This window comes from Protopterus annectens, chromosome 1.part1, assembly GCF_019279795.1.
Source record: "Protopterus annectens isolate FY-2018-M chromosome 1.part1, PAN1.0, whole genome shotgun sequence".
In the NCBI taxonomy this organism is placed as follows: Eukaryota; Metazoa; Chordata; order Ceratodontiformes; family Protopteridae; genus Protopterus; species Protopterus annectens.
In genome coordinates, this window is record NC_056726.1 from 1,698,175,180 (window position 1) to 1,698,196,720 (window position 21,541).

Consider the following 21,541-nt stretch of genomic DNA (forward strand, 5'->3'; position numbering starts at 1 on the left):
TACACACAACTGGACTTGACAACGTCATGATACTGTGCTGTGTTCCACCCACATGCAACATCTCTGCTGTGTCTCTGTTGGTGGCATCCTGCATGGGTATTGTTTGAAATATGGATGTGCATTAATACACATCTGTTCTTCTTCTGAAATCCCTATCTCAATGCCCCAAATCATATTTTGTAAAATCCTGATTCTCCAGTTGTTCATCTTAATACAGTTGCATACAGCATAATGTGCTGACGTCATATCATGCTAATACCAACCTGTTAGTGTGGTGGTTATGCCAATGACATAATTTGGTATAGCTGTCGCTAAAATAGTACCCTAAATCAACTCAGTATCCACAGTGACCAGTACTGTCTTACTTGTCCTGAGATAGAGACACATAGGCACACTGTGGTCATGTGTGGGGCCTGTGTCCCTCATAGTGTTGTTAATCCATGCTTCTGAGTTTTATATATCACTTGACATCACCTGATGTCTGGAAATGTATTAATACTGACAGGGCAACCATTTGACTTCTGAATGTCCCTGTGTGATTGGGTATGGCTTCCTCAAGTGCAGAGAAGAGAAGAGCTCCTGCCTGGTGTCTCAAGGTGAAAAAATGTTTTTGTTCTTCTTCCATAAGGAATTTAGAGCATGCCAGTTAAACCTTTATGATGGTCTGTTATATAAGGTGGATGCCCAGCACCAACTTGTCAGGACAGTGACTGATGCCACTAGCATATTCTGTGTTGAAATGTGCAGGCATTATTAAAGCAACCTGCAATGGTGCCACCCTAACCTGTTAAGAGAGTAGGAGGCTGAGGTAAGAGAGAGAGAGAGAGACAGTGATAGAGAGAACGTTGTTGTTGTTACTGTTGTTTTTGTTTTCTTAGCAAGTCAGCCAGTATACTGATTTCTTCCAAGTGTTTTTTTCCAGTGGTCATGCTACACTGTGACCACATGGAAGGATGTTGCATGAGGCAAGAGCTTCTGTCTTGGCATTAATATGCAAATGACATGGGCAGCACTGCATTGTACAACTGTAGTTTTTGTGTAACATGCTTGCATTACTGTGTTCTCTTTTCTTCTCTTACTTCTGGAGTTTCATTTGTGGTTGCGACACACAATAAGTGGCAACTACTTCTGCCTGTTCCAGATTAAGCCTCTGTTGTTTGCCCACCAGTAGTCACCTGGTTTGCCTGTCAGCAGAAGGATGGATGATACATTAGTAAAAGATACTTGGAGGACTCACTGGAGCCCCTTATTCCAAATCTTTGAAAGAAAGAAGTCAATCATCTAATAGTATCTGGGAGTTGTTCCTGCTGTCTAGTGTGGAGGTCATGGATGCTGAAATTTCCAAAGTGTGCTAACAGATGGAAGCCTGCCTCTCCAACATGGAGTGCCTCCTCGCATGTCTGAGTCGTGCAGCTGGCAGGTTGTGCCGTCAAGCCACATGATGCACAGACTGCACATGGGATGAGTCATGGAGTTGACTGATGTCTATGTGGGTTAGCATCTGGGCCTGGCTGGACACTACCATGTACGTAACCCTCTCCCCATCCACGGGTTCCTCTGGCTTATGTTGCATTCTCCTTATCTTATTTAATGACCAGCCTTGCTCCACAGCAGGTATCCATTTCAGCTTTCTGTATGTTTGCAAGTGCCCATTCCCTGTTGCCACCATTGTTTGTGCTGATACCACCTCTGTCTATATTTGCATTTTTATGTTTTTGGTCTATTGCTGCTGTTACCTTGTCCTTTTCATTTATCCCACTAGCATTCCTCATTACCTTCCTACCTTCTTTAGCTGCCATTCATCTTAAAATGCTAGACTCAAGAATCTTTTTATTTTATTTTATTTTATTTTTTTAAATATATGTCCTTCTTCCACAACCAGTAACTCTTTATGGTTATCCTTGTGTGTTTTTCTTAACTGGCTATTTATCCTTATTTTTACATTTTGGCGACTTGGAGTTTTATTTTGGAGTTCTTGAGGGACGGAGGAGTTTTGTGCATCTTATCCCTTTCACAGTGTGTTTACATTTCCTTGGTTTGTTAACTGGCTATTTATTCTTTTCTATCTCTGCCTTTTCTCCTCATATAAATTAAGAAGTGGGTTAGTACACTACTCTGCAAATTCTAACCTTTGGCTTTCTGCCACCGTGCATGTGGCCCTGCTTAGGTGCTTTGCTGCCAGCACGAGCATGCATAACACCAGGAATGCTTGGGCATACTTGCCTGCATGTCATGTGATGATAGGCAGTCCAACCAATCATGCATGGGTCCTCCACTGTACCTGCCTAAGATTACTTCACCATGTAACACGGCTAGACTAATTTACTTTTGAGTCCTTTTTTCAGACTATTTCTGATATAAATTCCTGCTACATATCTGAGTAGCTGCAGGCTGCGTCACTGCTTATCTATGAATTCCAGCTTTAATTCTTTCATGCTGCTTTAGGATGTAAGGAATACAATACATGCATTTATACTTACTGAATTATTTTACTTAATATTGTTTTACTAAATATTGGTAACAAATCAGCAGTTCTGGTATGCAGGTGTACAGACAAAAAAAATATTTGCTCTTTATGAATGAGGAAAACCATACCTTATTACTGGAATCACACCTACATCAAGATTTGCATCCATCTGCAATGGGTAAGAGCAGACAAAGTTCACATTTATACTGTTATAAAGGATGATGTCAAGGCCGGTTGTGTTATATTTAAACAAAACATCAAGGCTGTAAGTAACATGAGTGCCATTCACCTGTGAAAAAATGAGAAAACAAATATGATTTAAGAAGCATTGCTAGATTAACAATATAGTTAGGTAATCTAATGCAAAGGTTACATGAACTGCTCTTAGATTTTTACCATATCTCATACCCTTTTGTTGACTTCACATAGGCATTGTAGAAAGAAAATATCTATTTGAGGAGAGACAAGATAAATCATACATAAACACACACACACACACACACACACACACACACACACACACACACACACACACACACACACACACACAAAATAAAAACTTCACTGTTAGAAAGAATGATCAGGCATAGATCTGCATCAATTAAATAATAGTCTGGCATAGATCTGCAACAATTAAATTATGTAGTTAATGAAATCTTTTTCTTAATGGGATAAGATAATTGGAATTGGAGCATGAATGGTTCTAAAGCTTGACACTTTATGTACATTTCTTTAACATGACCACAGAGAACAGATGACTCACCAAAGAATATATGACCTGCTAAATATTAAAGTAAAATTGTTTTTACAAGGGAGCCTCAGGTCCCTTAATTACACGTAGTAATCATACAAATGCACACTTCTGGAGAAAAATCAACACCACGTAATCAATGCTGCATGTTCTCACCATTGACAAGTGCAGTTTGTTTACCACTAGTTCCTCTTTTCCCACAAACATAACAAATGTGGGCAAATAAGCTGGTACACTGCAGTACAAATACCAATTTCATAATAGAGCACAAGTAAATAAAATTACACTTTAATACAAATACAGAAAGATGAAATTAAACCACTCGAAAAGTCTGAAGATCACTGTGAAACTGTTGCAGCAGCAGGACATGGTGCAAAACTATGCTTGACAAATGTCAGCTAGAATGTCAGTGCTGCAGTTTACTGCATTTGCAAAGAAGATACTCTAATAAGGAGGAATAAGTAATGAAAACAAAATCAGGAGTTCCCTTCTGTCTGTCAGTTGTAATGCATGTATGTCTGTAATAAAGATGAATAAGGAATGACTACAAATTGAGGAGTTCCTTCTGTCTGTCAGTTGTAATGTATGTATGTCTGTAATAAGGGGGAATAAGGAATGACAACAAAATGAGGAGTCCCTTCTGTCTGTCAGTTGTAATGTATGTACGTCTGTAATAAGGAGGGATAAGGAATGACAAAACGAGGAGTTCCTTCTGTCTGTCAGTTGTAATGTATGTATGTCTGTAATAAGGAGGAATAAGGAATGACAACAAAACAAAGAGGTCCTTCTGTCTGTCAGTTGTAATGTATGTATGTTTGTAATAAGGAGGAATAAGGAATGACAACACAACGAGGAGTTCCTTCTGTCTGTCAGTTGTAATGTATGTACGTCTGTAATAAGGAGGAATAAGGAATGACAACACAACGAGGAGTTCCTTCTGTCTGTCAGTTGTATGTATGTCTGTCTGTAATAAGGAGGAATAAGGAATGACAAAACGAGGAGTTCCTTCTGTCTGTCAGTTGTAATGTATGTACGTCTGTAATAAGGATGAATAAGGAATGACAACAAAATGAGGCGTTCCCTTCTGTCTGTCAGTTGTAATGTATGTATGTCTGTAATAAGGAGGAACAAGGAATGACAACAAAATGGGGAGTTCCTTCTGTCTGTTAGTTGTAATGTATGCATGTTTTAATTTGGGAAAAGCAGAATAATCATTTGATAGATGTGCCGCAGGCAAAGAATTTAAATGTCCCTCTTTTACAAAGGAGAAAGAAGAACTGCAGCAAGTTCTTATATATATAGTAGTGAGAACAATGTAAGGGAACAATGGAGCTTGAATCACAGGCTTTGTCATTATGCAAATAAGGAAAATTTATCAGATGAGAAGAAAGAGGCTAAGAGAATATTTGTTTGACGTGTGAAAATGAAACTATGCAAGAGGCCAGTATATATGGAATACATAGAGAAGTCTGGTGTGTTATACAAGTAATTAGTTATAATGTAGCCTTAGGGAATGCAAATTTTGACAATTGTTAATTTTGTAGCTTGGTTATGTTTATGCTACTTTATTGTTAATTGGCTTAGACAGCATGAGTGGACTTCACTGTTCATATACATATAGTGTTCTGATGTGGTTAAGTATCCGGCTCACTCTGTATAGACATGTATTGCTGTAATGTACCACAGTGCAAAGGAGGCATCCCATTGCACAAAACTGCACACAGGAGTGCCTATTATATGACTGTACACTTTGTGCTCTTGCACTAAAGGTGAGGGATGAACCACTGTGTAGCATAACATTGTTACACAATGCAGGAGGAAAAGACAATTTAGAAAGGTAAACTGAACTCATTATGTTGCTATTTGTTGAGGTACATTATATCTGCATTTATCGACATGTTGTGCTTTTCCATCATGCCTGGGAGTGCAGCAGAACTTGTGCCATAAACAAAATGTGCTAATGAGTGAAACTGGTGCTGTGCAATATTCTACTGATGGCAGCTCACAGGTGTCATTGTGTGGGGGTGGATTGGCCAAGTATGGCTCTGGTAGCCAGTTAGACTGCATGAAATGGGACTCCACTACCAATATAGTTGCTGTTGTACTTTTTTAAAAAACAAAAAGTTAAAAAATTGCTGATCTCTGTAATTTATTAAACCCTTTTGTTCCCCAGAGGCAAGGACTTCATCAGAATAAAATGCTCCACAATTGAGGTTGTTCAAATACTGCTAAATAAGTAAAGGGAAGAGAGTTTGGCAAAATGGTTAAGGTTTTCACCTCATACACACAAGGAACAGAGTTTGATTCCGATCTAGAGTTACTAGGTTTAAAACGGCTGCTTATGGTAGCTAGCTCAGTATTCATCTATGATCATAAATAACTTAGCAAATAAATATATACCATGTCATGCATAAAAGCCTATCAACTCTCATTTTATAAATAGAACACTGGAAAAAAAAAAACATTATGTCCCGGCAAAACAGCAGCATGTAAGTTGATTCACCAAATTTTTTTTTGTACAACAACTGATTTTCTCGATTGCTACTTCTAATATCAATATGCACTTTCTCTAAGATAAAAAAAAAAAAAAACAATAAACAAAATGTTGCAATGTGAGCACATAACTGCATATACAATACATTTAGTAGCACTATTACATTTCCACAGAGAGTGTATGACTCCAGGCTAATCATCAATGGTGATACTGGGACCTTCTAATATGAACCTACATTTGGTGTATGTTTTGACATGCTTCCTTGAATATTACTGCCAAAACTAATGGATATTTTTAATTTAGTTTTGTTTAAATTCTTATCCAGTACCACACCAGCTCAAAGCAATTTTGCCATTAAACACTAACCTACAATTATTTTCCATAATTTGTTTAACTGAATCTTTTTGATAGAATGGTGTAGGACCACATATCTGGTGAAACCACTTAACTGTCTATTTCTAGTTTCACTTAATACTGATTTCCTTTAAATAGGAACAAATCTTTCATAGCCCAAATTGAGAATTTCAGTACACTCAGTTCCTCTGAGTACTTTCTATCAAAGAATATAAATTATAGCTTCTTACTTTCTTCACAAAACACACAGTCACTTAAATTATCCTAAACATTCTTGCATATTGTCCTTTCACTATACTTTTTTTCTGTGCAAAATTATGAGCACTACAAAAATGCAAATAATTAGAACAAAGTCATTTAACCAGTCAGTGCTTTCAGGCTGGGTTTGTGAAAGTCATAGGATCATAAAGATCATAGAGAGTTTAAGGCAGTTGAGTCACAAGACCATTTACAACTTGCAAATACCACCAACATATTGCACACTCATTCTCAAGAGTAGGAAAACAGGTCAGTCACACATAAAATCTTAGGGTACCCATCCAATCATCAAGGTGCAATCTGAAGGATGTAACGGTGTCACTATGATGAGCTTCTAGAGGACATTTAGCATTCATTAGTCTACCCAGGTTAGCAAATAAAATAAAGTTCCATAATATCCTCCGATGTTGTTATTACCTTAAGTGGCACACTTTCCAAAAGTAAGTATATATATATATATATATCAGATTAAGACATTGTCAAAGATTTCCAAAAGTAACTATATGTATCAAATCAAGACCCTTCTTGAAGTAAAGACTCTGGTTTGAATCCTTCCTTCTCTAAGAATGATGCCTAAGTACAAAGAAAAGATAATTGGCTTTAACAATTAGCCAAATAGTTGGTCTTATTCCAGGGGGACTCAGTATGTGTCAGCATGGGCCAAGATGCTTGACCATCTTACTTATTGCAGGGGATTCAGTATGTGTCAGCAGAGAGTGAGATGCTTGACCATCTTACTTATTCCAGGTGATTCAGCATGTGTCAGTATGGGGCAAGATGACTGACCATCTTACTTATTCCAGCGGATTCAGTATGTGTCAGCATGGTGTGAGATGCTTGACCTTCTTACTTATTCCAGCGGATTCAGTATGTGTCAGCATGGTGTGAGATGCTTGACCTTCTTACTTATTCCAGGGGGACTCAGTATGTGTCAGCATGGTGTGAGATGCTTGACCTTCTTACTTATTCCAGGGGGACTCAGTATGTGTCAGCAGGGAGTGAGATGCTTTACCATCTTACTTATTCCAGGGGAGTCAGTATGTGTCAGCATGGGGTGAGATGACTGACCATCTTACTTATTCCAGTAGATTCAGTATGTGTCAGCATGGTGTGAGATGCTTGACCATCTTACTTATTCCAGGGGGACTCAGTATGTGTCAGCAGGGAGTGAGATGCTTGACCATCTTACTTATTCCAGGGGAGTCAATATGTGTCAGCATAGGGCAAGATGGTTGACCATCCTTCTTATTCCGGAGGATTCAGTATGTGTCAGCATGGGATGAGATGCTTGACCATCTTACTTATTCCAGGGGATTCAGTATGTGTCAGCGTGGGATGAGATGCTTGACCATTTTACTTATTCCAGGGGATTCAGTATGTGTCAGCACAGGGCAAGATGACTGACCATCTCACTTGCTTTGAGAAGGATGGCCTGTACCTCTTGTTCTAAGGCTTCTATATACTGGCTAAAACCTTTGTTGCAAAAGAGTGGCTTTTTAGGCATAGTCCAGCTAAAGGGAACCCCAATGTAACTAACATACCAAAGCACCCCCCCCCCATGTTGCATTGTTTTAAGTGGTTTGTTATGTTGTGTTGGTCTACCATTATTTGCATGGGAAACAAATCGGTGAACTGGGGTTTTACTGTTATGGAGTTTTGGTGTGGATGTGTTGGCAAAACGGCATTCACTGCAATGCTGTTTTGCTGATTTAATATAGACCCGAAGCATCACCTCAGATGTTCCAACACTGGATATCTTCACAATGAATTTCTATGCTCATTTAAATAAATATATAGTACTGACAGTCTCAGCTATATCTAAATATGCTATGAACTTTTAAAACAAACCATTATGGTGATCCACAAATATAAACTCTGCAAAAAAAGAAAAAAAAACTCGTTAAAGTTGCCAACATACTAGCAAACAAATTCAGTGCTATTTTTACTCCAGAGATGACTACCCATAGTTCTATGGCATGCCTTCTATGCAATTAGAGACCCAGTGGTCCTGGATATTTTGCATCTCCACAAATCAAATAGTACCTTAAATACCAGGACCAGGGATCTAAATATTCATCAGTAAATTAAAAAAAAACATGATACAGAGGAAGACTCACTATGCAGTGCTGTCTTCACCTCTGGAAAAGACTTCCCCTAGAAATTAAGCAGAGTGATTCATTATCTTCCATCAGATGGGAGCCGGGTGATTGGATGGGCAGTCTGAAATTCACCCTAGCTTGACTGGCCCAGCCCTCCTTGATAGAGGTGGTACAGTATAAGGGTGGGCACTGCCAAGGTGTAAATGGCTGAAAAACTCAATTGCTTTGTATTTACTTTGATCTTATTAAGTGCTTTCAACTTTAATAGCACACCAGCAGCTTACAAAGACTTCTTCAGGCTAAAACTGATCGCCATTGTGTCTGAAGATAAATACATCTTGTCTGACCTTACGTTAGCTGATCTGATGAAGTCCTGTGGATGAAAACGCATTGTGTATTGTTAACGTTAATAAACATTTCCTTCGTGATTTACTGTATTCGTGGTTGGTGACTTTGTTTTTTCCAAACTCCTTTGTTTGGTTACCTTATGTTAGCTCTTACTTTTGCAGAGTTATGGATATAAAATATGACTGCATGTTCTTTAAAATGAATATGTTCATCTCCTAGACCTAATCTTGTGGTAACAGTGCCCACAAATCTATTCAGATCAATTAACCTATTGTCAATCTGATACAAAAAAGTACATTTCTTTGTAATCCTTCAGAAAAACAAACAGGTGGGCACAGCTGCTCTCAGTAAATAACAAACAGTAAAAAGGTCAAAGCCAATGAAAAACAGCTGTGAATTTAGAAATTAGTGCTTGACTACCTAGATTTAACTGCAATTAATGTGCTTCCACAATTAGAACTATTAGTGTCTCAAGGTGGCTTCTACACCAAGCCAGAAGCAAGCATTTGCAACCAGTACAAACAGTGATTTAAATGGAAAAAACAGGCAAAGCAGTTGAAATTGGGCAGTATTAGCAAAGCTAGTGTAAGTGCAGTGGAAAATTAAAACAGCAACAAAAAATGTGAGTTATTTCTGTTTTGTAAGCTACTTAACAGGATCAGATAAGAAAACTATGGAGATGTTTGGGACAAAACCTAATCTTTAAAACATATAAAGCATATGTTGTACTGCTAAGCTACATTCCATAAACATTTCATCTGTTTTATCTTTTGGGAAAATTCATATCGGTTTGGAAGGAGTCACATGAAAAGCACAGCCCCTTAAATTAGCATGGTGTTACAAAAGTGCATGAAGTAAGAAGACAGTGAAATTACATGCAAGTAATTTTTAGTTTACAAACCATAAATCTCACAAGGAGAGCAAAGCCATGACCACTTAATTTTATTTTAAGATGGATCAACCGTAAACATGAGCATTTCATTTTATTTTAAAAGGAATGATAGGAGGGCAGTATGTGTGGACATTATACATGAAAGATGGATCATGGCACATTTTGCTTTTTAGATGTAAGACTATATCCTACAAATGCTGCTGTATCCTAGGCATTTGCCATAACTTACATATCCTGGCACACAGTGCATGATGACATCTATAGTTTAGTAAGATAACTGGCAACACAGTATTTCAGTGATGAGATTTTGACCTCACACCTCCAGGATCCAGTTCTGGTCTCAGTTCACACAGTTTGAGGCACACATGCTCTCACTGTGGCTGTGTGTTTTTGTTCTAGGCACTCCATTTCTTCCTAAAACCATACTGGTTGACTGGCTACTCTTAACTGTCCACATATCTTGTGTATACCTTTATGCCTGTGCTGTAGATGAAAAGTGTACAAGACAGATCAGTTCATGTACCCTGTTTACATAGTAATTTAAAAATAAAGAACATACAGTACACATATATAGTGCCAGTTTTTATAATTGTCAGGCAGCCATTTTATAATTCTACTATATAGTACAGCACAAAAATCAGGATTAAGAGTGGAATGGTGGTCGTCCACTGAAAAGCACCTTGTGTCAGGGCCAGTGAATTACTGTGCTTAAAAATGAAACTCCATTTTTCATCAGAGAAAATTTAGGAATTATACACACAATGTTTAAGTTTAATTTCCATGTGTTATAGTGTTTCCATTGTAACTGTCTAATACATCCATATATATCCAGAATTAAAAACACTCAGTAAAGCAAAGTGACTCTACTTACAGGTAAGAAATACATGTTATAGTGAGACTGTACTTTGGCATAAAATGCTAAATTACAGGAAAACATTATGTACTTCCTATTTTCAAACAGTTCACATGTATGAGCTTTTCTGTATTTTCCCAGAAAACAGAACATCAATGTTTCCGACTATACTGCTGCTTGTGAACTACAACGATTTGCATATTACCTTACTGTTGCTTGGTGTTCTTTTTATTTCTTTATAGCCATAAATCCACTGGACAGAAGTCCTTTTTCTGGGGGTGGCCTAGGAGCACTGTCTCGTTTACTGATTTGCTTAGAGTTATACACACACAGGCTGAAGGAATCAGTCCCTGGACTGACTAAGCAGCACATTGTCTGCTAATGGCCTTAATCATGCACACTAACTGCCAAGCACCTGCTGGACATGTATTACAAACTATGGCATACTTTCACATGTGGCATGTACTATGTACATGGCAGTATCAGCACTGTTTTAAGTTGGAGTCTTATGCTAATGTCTGCTATGCATTTATTGAACAATGGTGCTTAATAACTAGCCTAAAAACTTTTCATGATATTGCCCGGTTTGTTTTAATAAAATGTTACTAAAAATTGAAATTAAACTAATTGTACATTTTCTTCCTAACCTTAACGTAAATTATTTTATTGCATAAAGTGGTTCACTCCAGCTTTAACAAAGACATTTATTATGAAACAGACATAACTTGCCTATTTTTTTCTTCAGCAATATCAGCTTGTGCACTGTGTATTGATCCAAAAAACTGTCAACAAACATGTTCATCCAAAAATGCTATAACCGCAGTACAGAAAAACTCTCTGCAATGTACAGTACAATAAATATATAATATATACATGTATTCAGTCAGAACAGCACACTTGAAGCAGATGTAACTATTTGCAAAGAAAATGAAGCATTGCCAAATGAGAAAAAAAATGCATTTCTGCTCTGCTAGTATGCTGTTCTGCATTTTCAGATTTTTTCATTTATTTACAACATTAGCCCATTAAACAAATTTCCCTTTCCAAGTGATAATCCAAAAGTACTGTTTGGTTAAGTGACTTGTGCAGAGTCATAGAAAGACAAATGGAAAGAGGAAGAATCAAACCCTGCACCCTTTATTGCAAAAGACAGTTCAGAACCTTCAGCCTGTGCATTAACTATCAACTTATATTCATTTACTTGTATCAACAGTTCAAAAACCTGAACTTGAAAAACAAAAGTGAGATAAACACGCGCACGCACACACACGCGCGCGCGCACACGCACACACACACACACACACACACACACACACACACACACACACACACACACACACACACGCTTGTGCCTGCGTGCATGCACACACATATACATACACTCACACACATAGACTAGTGCAGAGATAATCATTGCTGCCTCACAGCAATTAGTTTTCAGTTTTGTCTTTTGACTCAAATGCCCTCCTTTTGACTATGTGAGTTTTACAAGGTTCTCCAGTTTTTAACCACATCTCAAAGATGATATAAATTTCCTGTAGATGGGCATGCCATGTTTGATTAGTTGTGTATGTGCAAATGTATAAATGTGCATCCTGCAGTGGATTGACCGACTTCCAGAATTAGTTTATCAGGGTTACATCAAGTGAGCTCTTGGATAGGTTCCAGTTCTTCACAGCCTTGACTTTGACTGATTTGATAAACAGAATGAATAAAAAGCATTAGTACATAAATATCAGTAAAACTGCTTCCTTTCACTGTTAAGGGAAACAAACAAAACAAGACCCTCAGGCAGGAGAGAGTGATTCTGACTGAAGCAAACTCTGCACACTGACTATTTAATAAAGACATATTCATAATATTGCACAGTTCAGGTTTAACCTTTAGGATATGTGTCATTTTGCCCAAAAAAGTGAATCTCTATAACAGGTAGTAAAACAAGTCATGAAACATTTTAATGACGTCATCTGTAGGGGAAAAAGTGTTCTTCAGTGACATTTCATCAAACAATGCATGAAATATTTTTGTTTTGCATAACAGACCTCAACAACAAGCTGTGCTCTCCCAAGAAACAAACCTACAGTTTAGTAAGTATGAAAAAGGAGACGAACAAAAAAACAAATAAAGTCAACAAAAAAGGCAAGCCAAAAAGACCGTTAAGCCAAAAAGAGTTCTTTTATAAAACACTCAGGCTCGCTGATAAAGTCGTAGCAAGTGCCAGCAATAAAAGCCAGAGTTGTAAAACCCCTTTTTCAAATCGTAGATGACACCACCAACTGAAGCCAGAATTATAAACCTTAATGCAAATTTTATTAAAAAGAAACAAGCGTTTTCGCTGTAGTCAAAGCTGCAGCTTCCTCAGAGAAAAAATTCAAAAAGAGTGCTAAAACAAGGCTTTTATAAGTCACACCCTTGTCATAAATTACTGTGTGCTCACAATTAAAGTCATAGCCATCTTAATATTCACTAAGTACAGCATTCTAAGTCTTATATTATTAAGTATGACCAAAGAAGTATAAAAAAAGCCTTATAATTTCCTAAAATACAGTTATAAGAAATTATATTGTAAAATAGAAACCTTATCTAAATTCCTAACAATTCTGTTACAAAAAACACTAGTTAAATGTAAATATATTAAAATAATTGATTAAATATAAGTAATACATCCCAGTAAAATAATATACAAAATGCATATACATAATAGTAAAACAAGGTAAACCATTATCTTCTGTAACTTCTCATTTTTAGGACACATGCTATATTACAATACTCATTCAGCCCCGGGAAAGAAAATGAATCTAATAACAGTTGCCATTCCAACTCTCTATTTTCTAAAAGAAGTGGAACTGGTCCTCCTCTTTCTGGGCTTATTACCTGGTCTATTGCCATAAAGTAGAAGCTATGCCCTTGGTTTCTAATGATGTGTTTAGCCAAAGCATTCTCTTTCTTTAATTTCCTTATTGCATAATCATGCTCATACAGTCGATCTCGTAGTCTCCGGTCAGATTTACCTATATAAAATGCTTGACAGCAGTTGCAGTTAGCTAGGTAAATTATTGATCGAGATTCACAGTTAAGTCTGTGTGTTAAGTTGTATTTTCTACCACGGATCAAAAATGAATTAGTCACTTTGACAAAGTGACAGTAATTACATGCTCCGCACTGAAAAGAGCCTTTTGTTCTAGTTAACCAGTCAAGACTTTTAGGTTTTTCCAGAATGGTTTTTAAATTATTACCTCTCCTATAAGTAATCAATGGTCTATTACCTAATTTTTCTAGTAGTTGTTCATTGTTTGTTATGTAATACCAGTTTTTATATAGTATAAATTGAATACTCTTTGAGTCAATATTATAAGTTGTAATAAAACTGTTTGCAAAGCAAGACTCTGTTCTCTCAGTGTTTTGAAGTGAGTTTGAAGTCATTGCATGACTTTCAAAACTTAAAGCTAATTCTACACTACTAGCCTGATGGTCAATAATTTTGTGTGGTAAAAGGGGTGGAAACTGCCCTTCAGCCCTTTTATTATTCACTTCCCCTAATAGTTCATTGAACAAGGTAGGAGGGTATTCTCTGTTAGTAAACATACTTTTCAAAGTAGTACATTCTTCCAAAAATAATTCCTCCCTACTGCACATCCTGGCTGCTCAAATTAATTGCCCTTTAATAATAGCCTTCTTTTGTTTAAACGGGTGACAGCTATTATAATGTAAAAATGAATTGCAGTAGGTTGGTTTCCTATAAATCCTGGAAAAATATTCACCCCTACTAACATCCTTGTTCAATTGTACATCAAGGTAATCAATAACTGAATCTGAAAATTTTGACGTGAATTTTAAAAAACTAGTTGTATCATTGAGAGAGCTGACAAAGTTCATTGCCAGTGAATGGTCACCATCAAAAAGAATGCAAATATCATCCAGTTACCTTGTATAAAATTTAATATGTCTCATTCTTGTAACGTCGTTAAAGATGTTATTTAACTCCCAGTAAGCCATGAATAGGTTAGCAACAGTGGCTCCACATGGAGACCCCATTGCCACCCCCTGTTTATGTAAGTAATATTTCCCATTAAAGGTGAAGTAATTTGATGTAAGTATAATATCTAGCAGTTGGGATACTAAGACTATCTCACTTTTAGGGGCCTCCAAGTGAGTTAACATTAATGAAATCCATTCAACAGCCTCAAGATGGGGTATAGACGTGTATAAATCTATAACGTCTATAGTTAGGAAATTGAAAGTGTCACAATAATCAATTTCATACATTTTACTTAAGAATTACCAAGAATCCTTACAAATGTGTATTACTTTCTTAATATATTTACATAAGATAGTTTCCACCAGTTGAGCGCTTGGGTATGTAAAGGAGAGGCGGCTGTCAATGAGGGCACGTACTGGTGGGTTGGTCATATTTTTGTGGATTTTTGGTATACCAAAAATCACTGCTGTCTTAGGCATAGTGATGTCAATGTAGTTATATGTGTCCATATCAATACACCCACTAATAAACAGATCCCTTAAATAGCCTCTAGTCCTAGAATATGAAGTATTCATTTCATTCAAAGAAGATACGCTGTACGCTGGGCTGTTAAGGACTGATTCCATCTTGCTAATATACATATCGTTGTCAAAAATCACTAGTCCACCTCCTTTATCTGGTTTAACTACTCTAACTGGTGCTTTACATAAGTCATCTAGTGCCTGTAATTGTTCTTCAGTAGTGTTAAAATTAAATTGGTCATTCCTAAGATGTGAAGATGTGACCATATGCCTGAGGTCTAGTTCACATGTTTTTTCAAATAGTAGTAATACAGTATGCAAAGGGGGATTGTAAGTGCTTGCTAGTTTTAAACTAGAACCATTAGTAATGACATTGTTGTTAAACATAATATGCAAATTCAATTTCCTGACAAAGCATTTTAAATCAATCAAAGTCCTAACAAGGCTACATTTAGTTGTAGGGACAAAGGTGTTACCAAATGCAAGGAGTTCTATCAAAGATGGAGGTACATAAAAACTTGAAAAGTTGTAAATAGTAAAGTCACCTTTTTCATTAGTCAGGACATGCAAGTCACCTGGAATTTTATGGTCAACAGTAGAATTAAAGTCAGAGGTAGATTCAGCGGTCACTTCCGTTTGGTCCAGTTCTTCTTGTAGTGTGACCGGGACCTCGATTTCCCTAAAAAAGGCCCATCAGAGTTATCATTTCTTTGGTAACCTCCATTGTTTTGTTGACCGCTCCTAGTGTTATGTACTTTTGTCACATTGCTATGTATAGGTACATTGTCATCCAAGCAATTAAAGCTCCCTTCTGCAATGTCAAAATCTCTCCTTTCTACTGTATTGGAATGGTTATTTTCATTCTCATTCACTGTAGCATTGTTAACACGTTGGGCGTTAGTTAAAGTCACTAGTTTAGGATATGCTGTTTTATTGGAATAACTCAGCCTGTCCTATGCCAGTTTTTTATTTTTAGTCATTTTTAATTTTTCCACCAATCCATCAATACTCGAGAAAATACGAGAATAATCATATTTATATCTATCAAAATACAGGTTTTGTTTCAGACAGTTATCCAAGTTGTTAACTTCTTCAATTAATTTAGAAATCTGTATGTTATAGTGCTTAGAAATTAGCTCCAAAAGTTGTACACCTTGATTATCAAACAATGTTGCAAGGTCTTCACAAAAGTCAGCATTGTTAAATAAACCAGTCGGGCAAAAAGTTGAATGGAGACCCTTAGGAATAATTTTTTCAGTTATACATTGCTGAAAGTAGACTACTTCTAATTGTAATTTTTTAAATTTCAGTAGTTTAGTATCAAAGTCTTTTAAAGTGTCAGCAATGGTATTTTCACTTTCCGTAGCAGTAGCTGCCCCCATAGCCGGTTGTTCCTGAGGGAAACCAAACCTTAGATTGTCAGTGTTGTGGATCCAAACCCCAAAATTAGGAACACCTATAAGCCCTGGGGGCATAGGTAAACTAGGACCATTGGACAATGGCATAATCCTGTCCGTTACGGTAAGCCTAGCGCTATGCGTGCTCTGAGATACACCTGAAGTATCCTGGTTATGAACAGGTTGACCTGGAGGTATAGAGTCCAAACCCGATGTTAAATTAAAGCCAGTAGGAGTTGGTAAAATTCCTTCCTGTAATACTCGAGAAGGCAAGGCAAAGTGTACTGCAGAAGATCCGGCTACTTGTGGTGGTGTTGTATTGACGCGTTGGTCCAAAGCATCAAGTTTATTAGCGATAAAGTCCATTCTGTTGTTCAAAGCATGGATTAAGCTAGTAAGATCATTTTGATCAAATGAGAAGTTACAGAAGATAATGGTTTACCTTGTTTTACTATTATGTATATGCATTTTGTATATTATTTTACTGGGATGTATTACTTATATTTAATCAATTATCTTAATATATTTACATTTAACTAGTGTTTTTTGTAACAGACTTGTTAGGAATTTAGATAAGGTTTCTATTTTACAATATAATTTCTTATAACTGTATTTTAGGAAATTATAAGGCTTTTTTTATACTTCTTTGGTCATACTTAATATAAGACTTAGAATGCTGTACTTAGTGAATATTAAGATGGCTATGACTTTAATTGTGAGCACACAGTAATTTATGACAAGGGTGTGACTTATAAAAGCCTTGTTTTAGTGCTCTTTTTGAATTTTTTTCTCTGAGGAAGCTGCAGCTTTGACTACAGCGAAAACGCTTGTTTCTTTTTAATAAAATTTGCATTAAGGTTTATAATTCTGGCTTCAGTTGGTGGTGTCATCTACGATTTGAAAAAGGGGTTTTACAACTCTGGCTTTTATTGCTGGCACTTGCTACGACTTTATCAGTGAGCCTGAGTGCTTTATAAAAGAACTCTTTTTGGCTTAACGGTCTTTTTGGCTTGCCTTTTTTGTTGACTTTATTTGTTTTTTTGTTCGTCTACTTTGTTAGTATGGCGACTGGCAGCCTTAACAGCCCGTCTAGCCCTGGCCTATTTACAACTAATAACATTGTAATGGATTAATTAATTGAATTAATTCAAGAAGTTAACAACTTGGATAATTGTCTGAAACAAAACCTGCATTTTGATAGATATAAATATGATTATTCTCGTATTTTCTCGAGTATTGATGGATTGGTGGAAAAATTAAAAATGACTAAAAATAAAAACCTGGCAAGGGACAGGCTGAGTTATTCTAAGAAAACAGCCTATCCTAAACTAGTGACATTAACTAACGCCCAACGTGTTAACAATGCTACAGTGAATGAGAATGAAAATAACCATTCCAATACAGTAGAAAGAAGAGATTTTGACATTGCAGAAGGGAGCTTTAATTGCTTGGATGACGACATACCTACACGTAGCAATGTGACAAAAGTTCATAATACTAGGAGCGGTCAACAAAATAATGGAGGTTACTTAAGAAATGACAATTCTGAAGGGCATTTTTTAGGGAATCCGATGCCCAGGTCACATTACAAGAAGAACTGGAACAAACGGAAGTGACCGCTGAATCTACCTCTGACTTTAATTCTACTGTTGACCATAAAATTCCAGGTGACTTGCATGTCCTGACTAATGAAAAAGGTGACTTTACTATTTACAACTTTTCAAGTTTTTACGTATCTCCACCTTTGACAGAACTTCTTGCATTTGGTAACACTTTTGTTCCTACAAAAAATGCAACCTTGTTAGGACTTTGATTGACTTAAAATGTTTTGTTAGGAAATTGAATTTGCATATTATGTTTAACAACAATGTCATTACTAAGTGTTCTAGTTTAAAACTAGCAAGCACTTACAATCCCCCATTGCATACTGTATTACTACTATTTGAAAAAAGATGTGAACTAGACCTCAGGCATATGGTCATTTCTTAGGAATGACCAATTTAATTTTAACACTACTGAAGAACAATTACAGGCACTAGATGACTTATGTAAAGCACCAGTTAGAGTAGTTAAACCAGATAAAGGAGGTGGACTGGTGATTTTTGACAACTACATGTATATTAGGAAGATGGAACTAGTCCTTAATAACTCAGCTTATAGTGAATCTTCTTTGAATGAAATGAACACTTCATTTTCCAGAACTAGAGGTTATCTAAGGGATTTGTTTATTGGTGGGTGTATCGATATGGACACTTATAATTATATTGACATCACTATGCCTAAGACACCAGTGATTTTTGGTATACCAAAAATCCATAAAAATAAGATTGACCCACCAATACGTGCCCTTATTGACAGTCGCCTCTCCTTTACATACCCAAGTGCCCAACTTGTGGAAAGCATTTTATCTAAATACACTAAGAAAGTAACACACATTTGTAAGGATTCTTGGTCATTCCTAAGTAAAATGTATGAAATTGATTATTGTGACACTTTTAATTTCCTAACTATAGACGTTATAGATTTATACACGTCTATACCCCACCTTGAGGCTGTTGAATGGATTTCACTAATGTTAACTCACTTGGAGGCCCCTAAAAGTGAGATAGTTTTAGTATCTCAACTGTTAGATATTATACTTACATCAAATTATTTCACCTTTAATGGGAAATATTACTTACAGAAACAGGGGGTGGCAATGGGGTCCCCATGTGGAGCCACTGTTGCTAATCTATTCATGGCTTACTGGGAGTTAAATAACATCTTTAATGACGTTATTAGAATGAGACATATTAAATTTTACACCAGGTACCTGGATGATATTTTCATCCTTTTTGATGGTAACCAATCATTGGCAAACAGTTTTGTCAGCTCTCTTAATAACACAACTAGTTTTTTAAAATTCACGTCAAAATTTTCGGATTTAGGTATTGATTACCTAGACGTGCAACTGAACAAGGATGTTATTAGGGGTGAATACTTTTCCAAGATTTATAGGAAACCAACCTACTGTAACTCATTTTTGCATTATAACAGTTGTCATCCGTTTAAACAAAAGAAGGCTATTATTAAAGGGCAACTAATTAGAGCAGCCAGGATGTGCAGTAGTGAGGAATTATTCTTGGAAGAATGTACTAACTTAAAAAGTATGTTTACCAACAGAGAATATCCCCCTACCTTGTTCAATGAATTATTAACGGAAGTGAATAACAAGAGGGCTGAAGGGCAGTTTCCACCCCTTTTACCACACAAAATTATTGACCATCAGGCTAGTAGTGTAGAATTAGCTTTAAGTTTTGAAAGTCATGCAATGACTTCAAACTCACTTCAAAACACTGAGAGAACGGAGTCTTGTTTTGCAAACAGTTTTATTACAACTTATAACATTGACTCAAAACACATTCAATTTATACTATATAAAAACTGGTATTACATAACAAACAATGAACAACTACTAGAAAAATTAGGTAGTAGACCTCTGATTACATACAGGAGAGGTAATAATTTAAAAACCATTCTGGAAAAACCTAAAAGTCTTGACTGGTTAACTAGAACAAAAGGCTCTTTTCAGTGCGGAGCATGTAATTACTGTCACTTTGTCAAAGTGACTAATTCATTTTTGATCCGTGGTTGGAAATACAACATAACACATAGACTTAATTGTGAATCTCGATCAATAATTTACTTAGCTAACTGTAATTGCTGTCAAGCATTTTATATTGGTAAATCTGACCGGAGACTACGAGACAGACTGTACGAACATGACTACGCAATAAGGAAATTAAAAAAGAGAACGCTTTGGCTAAACATGTCATTAGGAACCAAGGACACAGTTTCCATTTTATGGCTTTAGACCAGGTAATAAGCCCAGAAAGAGGAGGACCAGTTCCACTTCTTTTAGAAAATAGAGAGTTGGAATGGCAACTGTTATTAGATTCATTTTCTTTCCCGGGGCTGAATGAGTATTGTAATATAGCATGTGTCCTAAAAATGAGAAGTTACAGAAGATAATGGATTACCTTGTTTTACTATTATGTATATGCATTTTGTATATTATTTTACTGGGATGTATTACTTATATTTAATCAATTATTTTAATATATTTACATTTAACTAGTGTTTTTTGTAACAGAATTGTTAGGAATTTAGATAAGGTTTCTATTTTACAATATAATTTCTTATAACTGTATTTTAGGAAATTATAAGGCTTTTTTATACTTCTTTGGTCATACTTAATAATATAAGACTTAGAATGCTGTACTTAGTGAATATTAAGATGGCTATGACTTTAATTGTGAGCACACAGTAATTTATGACAAGGGTGTGACTTATAAAAGCCTTGTTTTAGCACTCTTTTTGAATTTTTTTCTCTGAGGAAGCTGCAGCTTTGACTACAGCGAAAACGCTTGTTTCTTTTTAATAAAATTTGCGTTAAGGTTTATAATTCTGGCTTCAGTTGGTGGTGTCATCTACGATTTGAAAAAGGGGTTTTACAACTCTGGCTTTTATTGCTGGCACTTGCTACGACTTTATCAGCGAGCCTGAGTGCTTTATAAAAGAACTCTTTTTGGCTTAATGGTCTTTTTGGCTTGCCTTTTTTGTTGACTTTATAAGTATGTAAAAGGACTGGACATGACTGCAGGAAAATGTTATCACCATTGTCATCTTCTTCGTCATCCTAGTCATCATTCTCACTGAGACAGAAATAGAGGAAGACGAGCCTTTACATGAAGAACATTAACCCTAGACCAGTCCTACTCTTCACTAAAGTAACAAAAATGTTTTGTCAGTGCATACTGGAGCCTGGAAATAGAGGTACAATAGAAGGGGTAATACAAACATATCTTGAGGGGTTGACTTAAACAAGGAAATAAGAAGAGTTTTAATTCTATGGTAGTGAAAAAAATACTTTGGTGCTTTAGACTCACAGGAATTTATATGACAGTTGAACTGCTGCAAAAATGTACTGCTGATGACTTTGTGAGATACCAGAAAAGGTGTGATTTTGTTAATGTACATGCTATGTGTATTCATTCCATTTCCCAATTAACATACTAGTCAGTGTAACTGCAGAGTACATCTTTAGGAGCCACACTTCACTCGTGCACATGGACTTCGACCTTTGTGT

At 36.3% G+C, this 21,541-nt stretch overlaps 1 protein-coding gene across 1 annotated transcript in view; it reads right to left on the reverse strand.

Annotated features, from left to right (window-relative positions):
* LOC122816625 (pancreatic secretory granule membrane major glycoprotein GP2-like) overlaps nucleotides 1-21,541 on the reverse strand; it is a 181,453-nt gene that overhangs the window by 152,002 nt on the left and 7,910 nt on the right. The window contains exon 2 of the mRNA XM_044089540.1: nucleotides 2,596-2,756. Within this exon, the coding sequence (XP_043945475.1) occupies nucleotides 2,596-2,756 (161 nt within the window). The remainder of the gene's footprint in view (nucleotides 1-2,595; nucleotides 2,757-21,541) is intronic.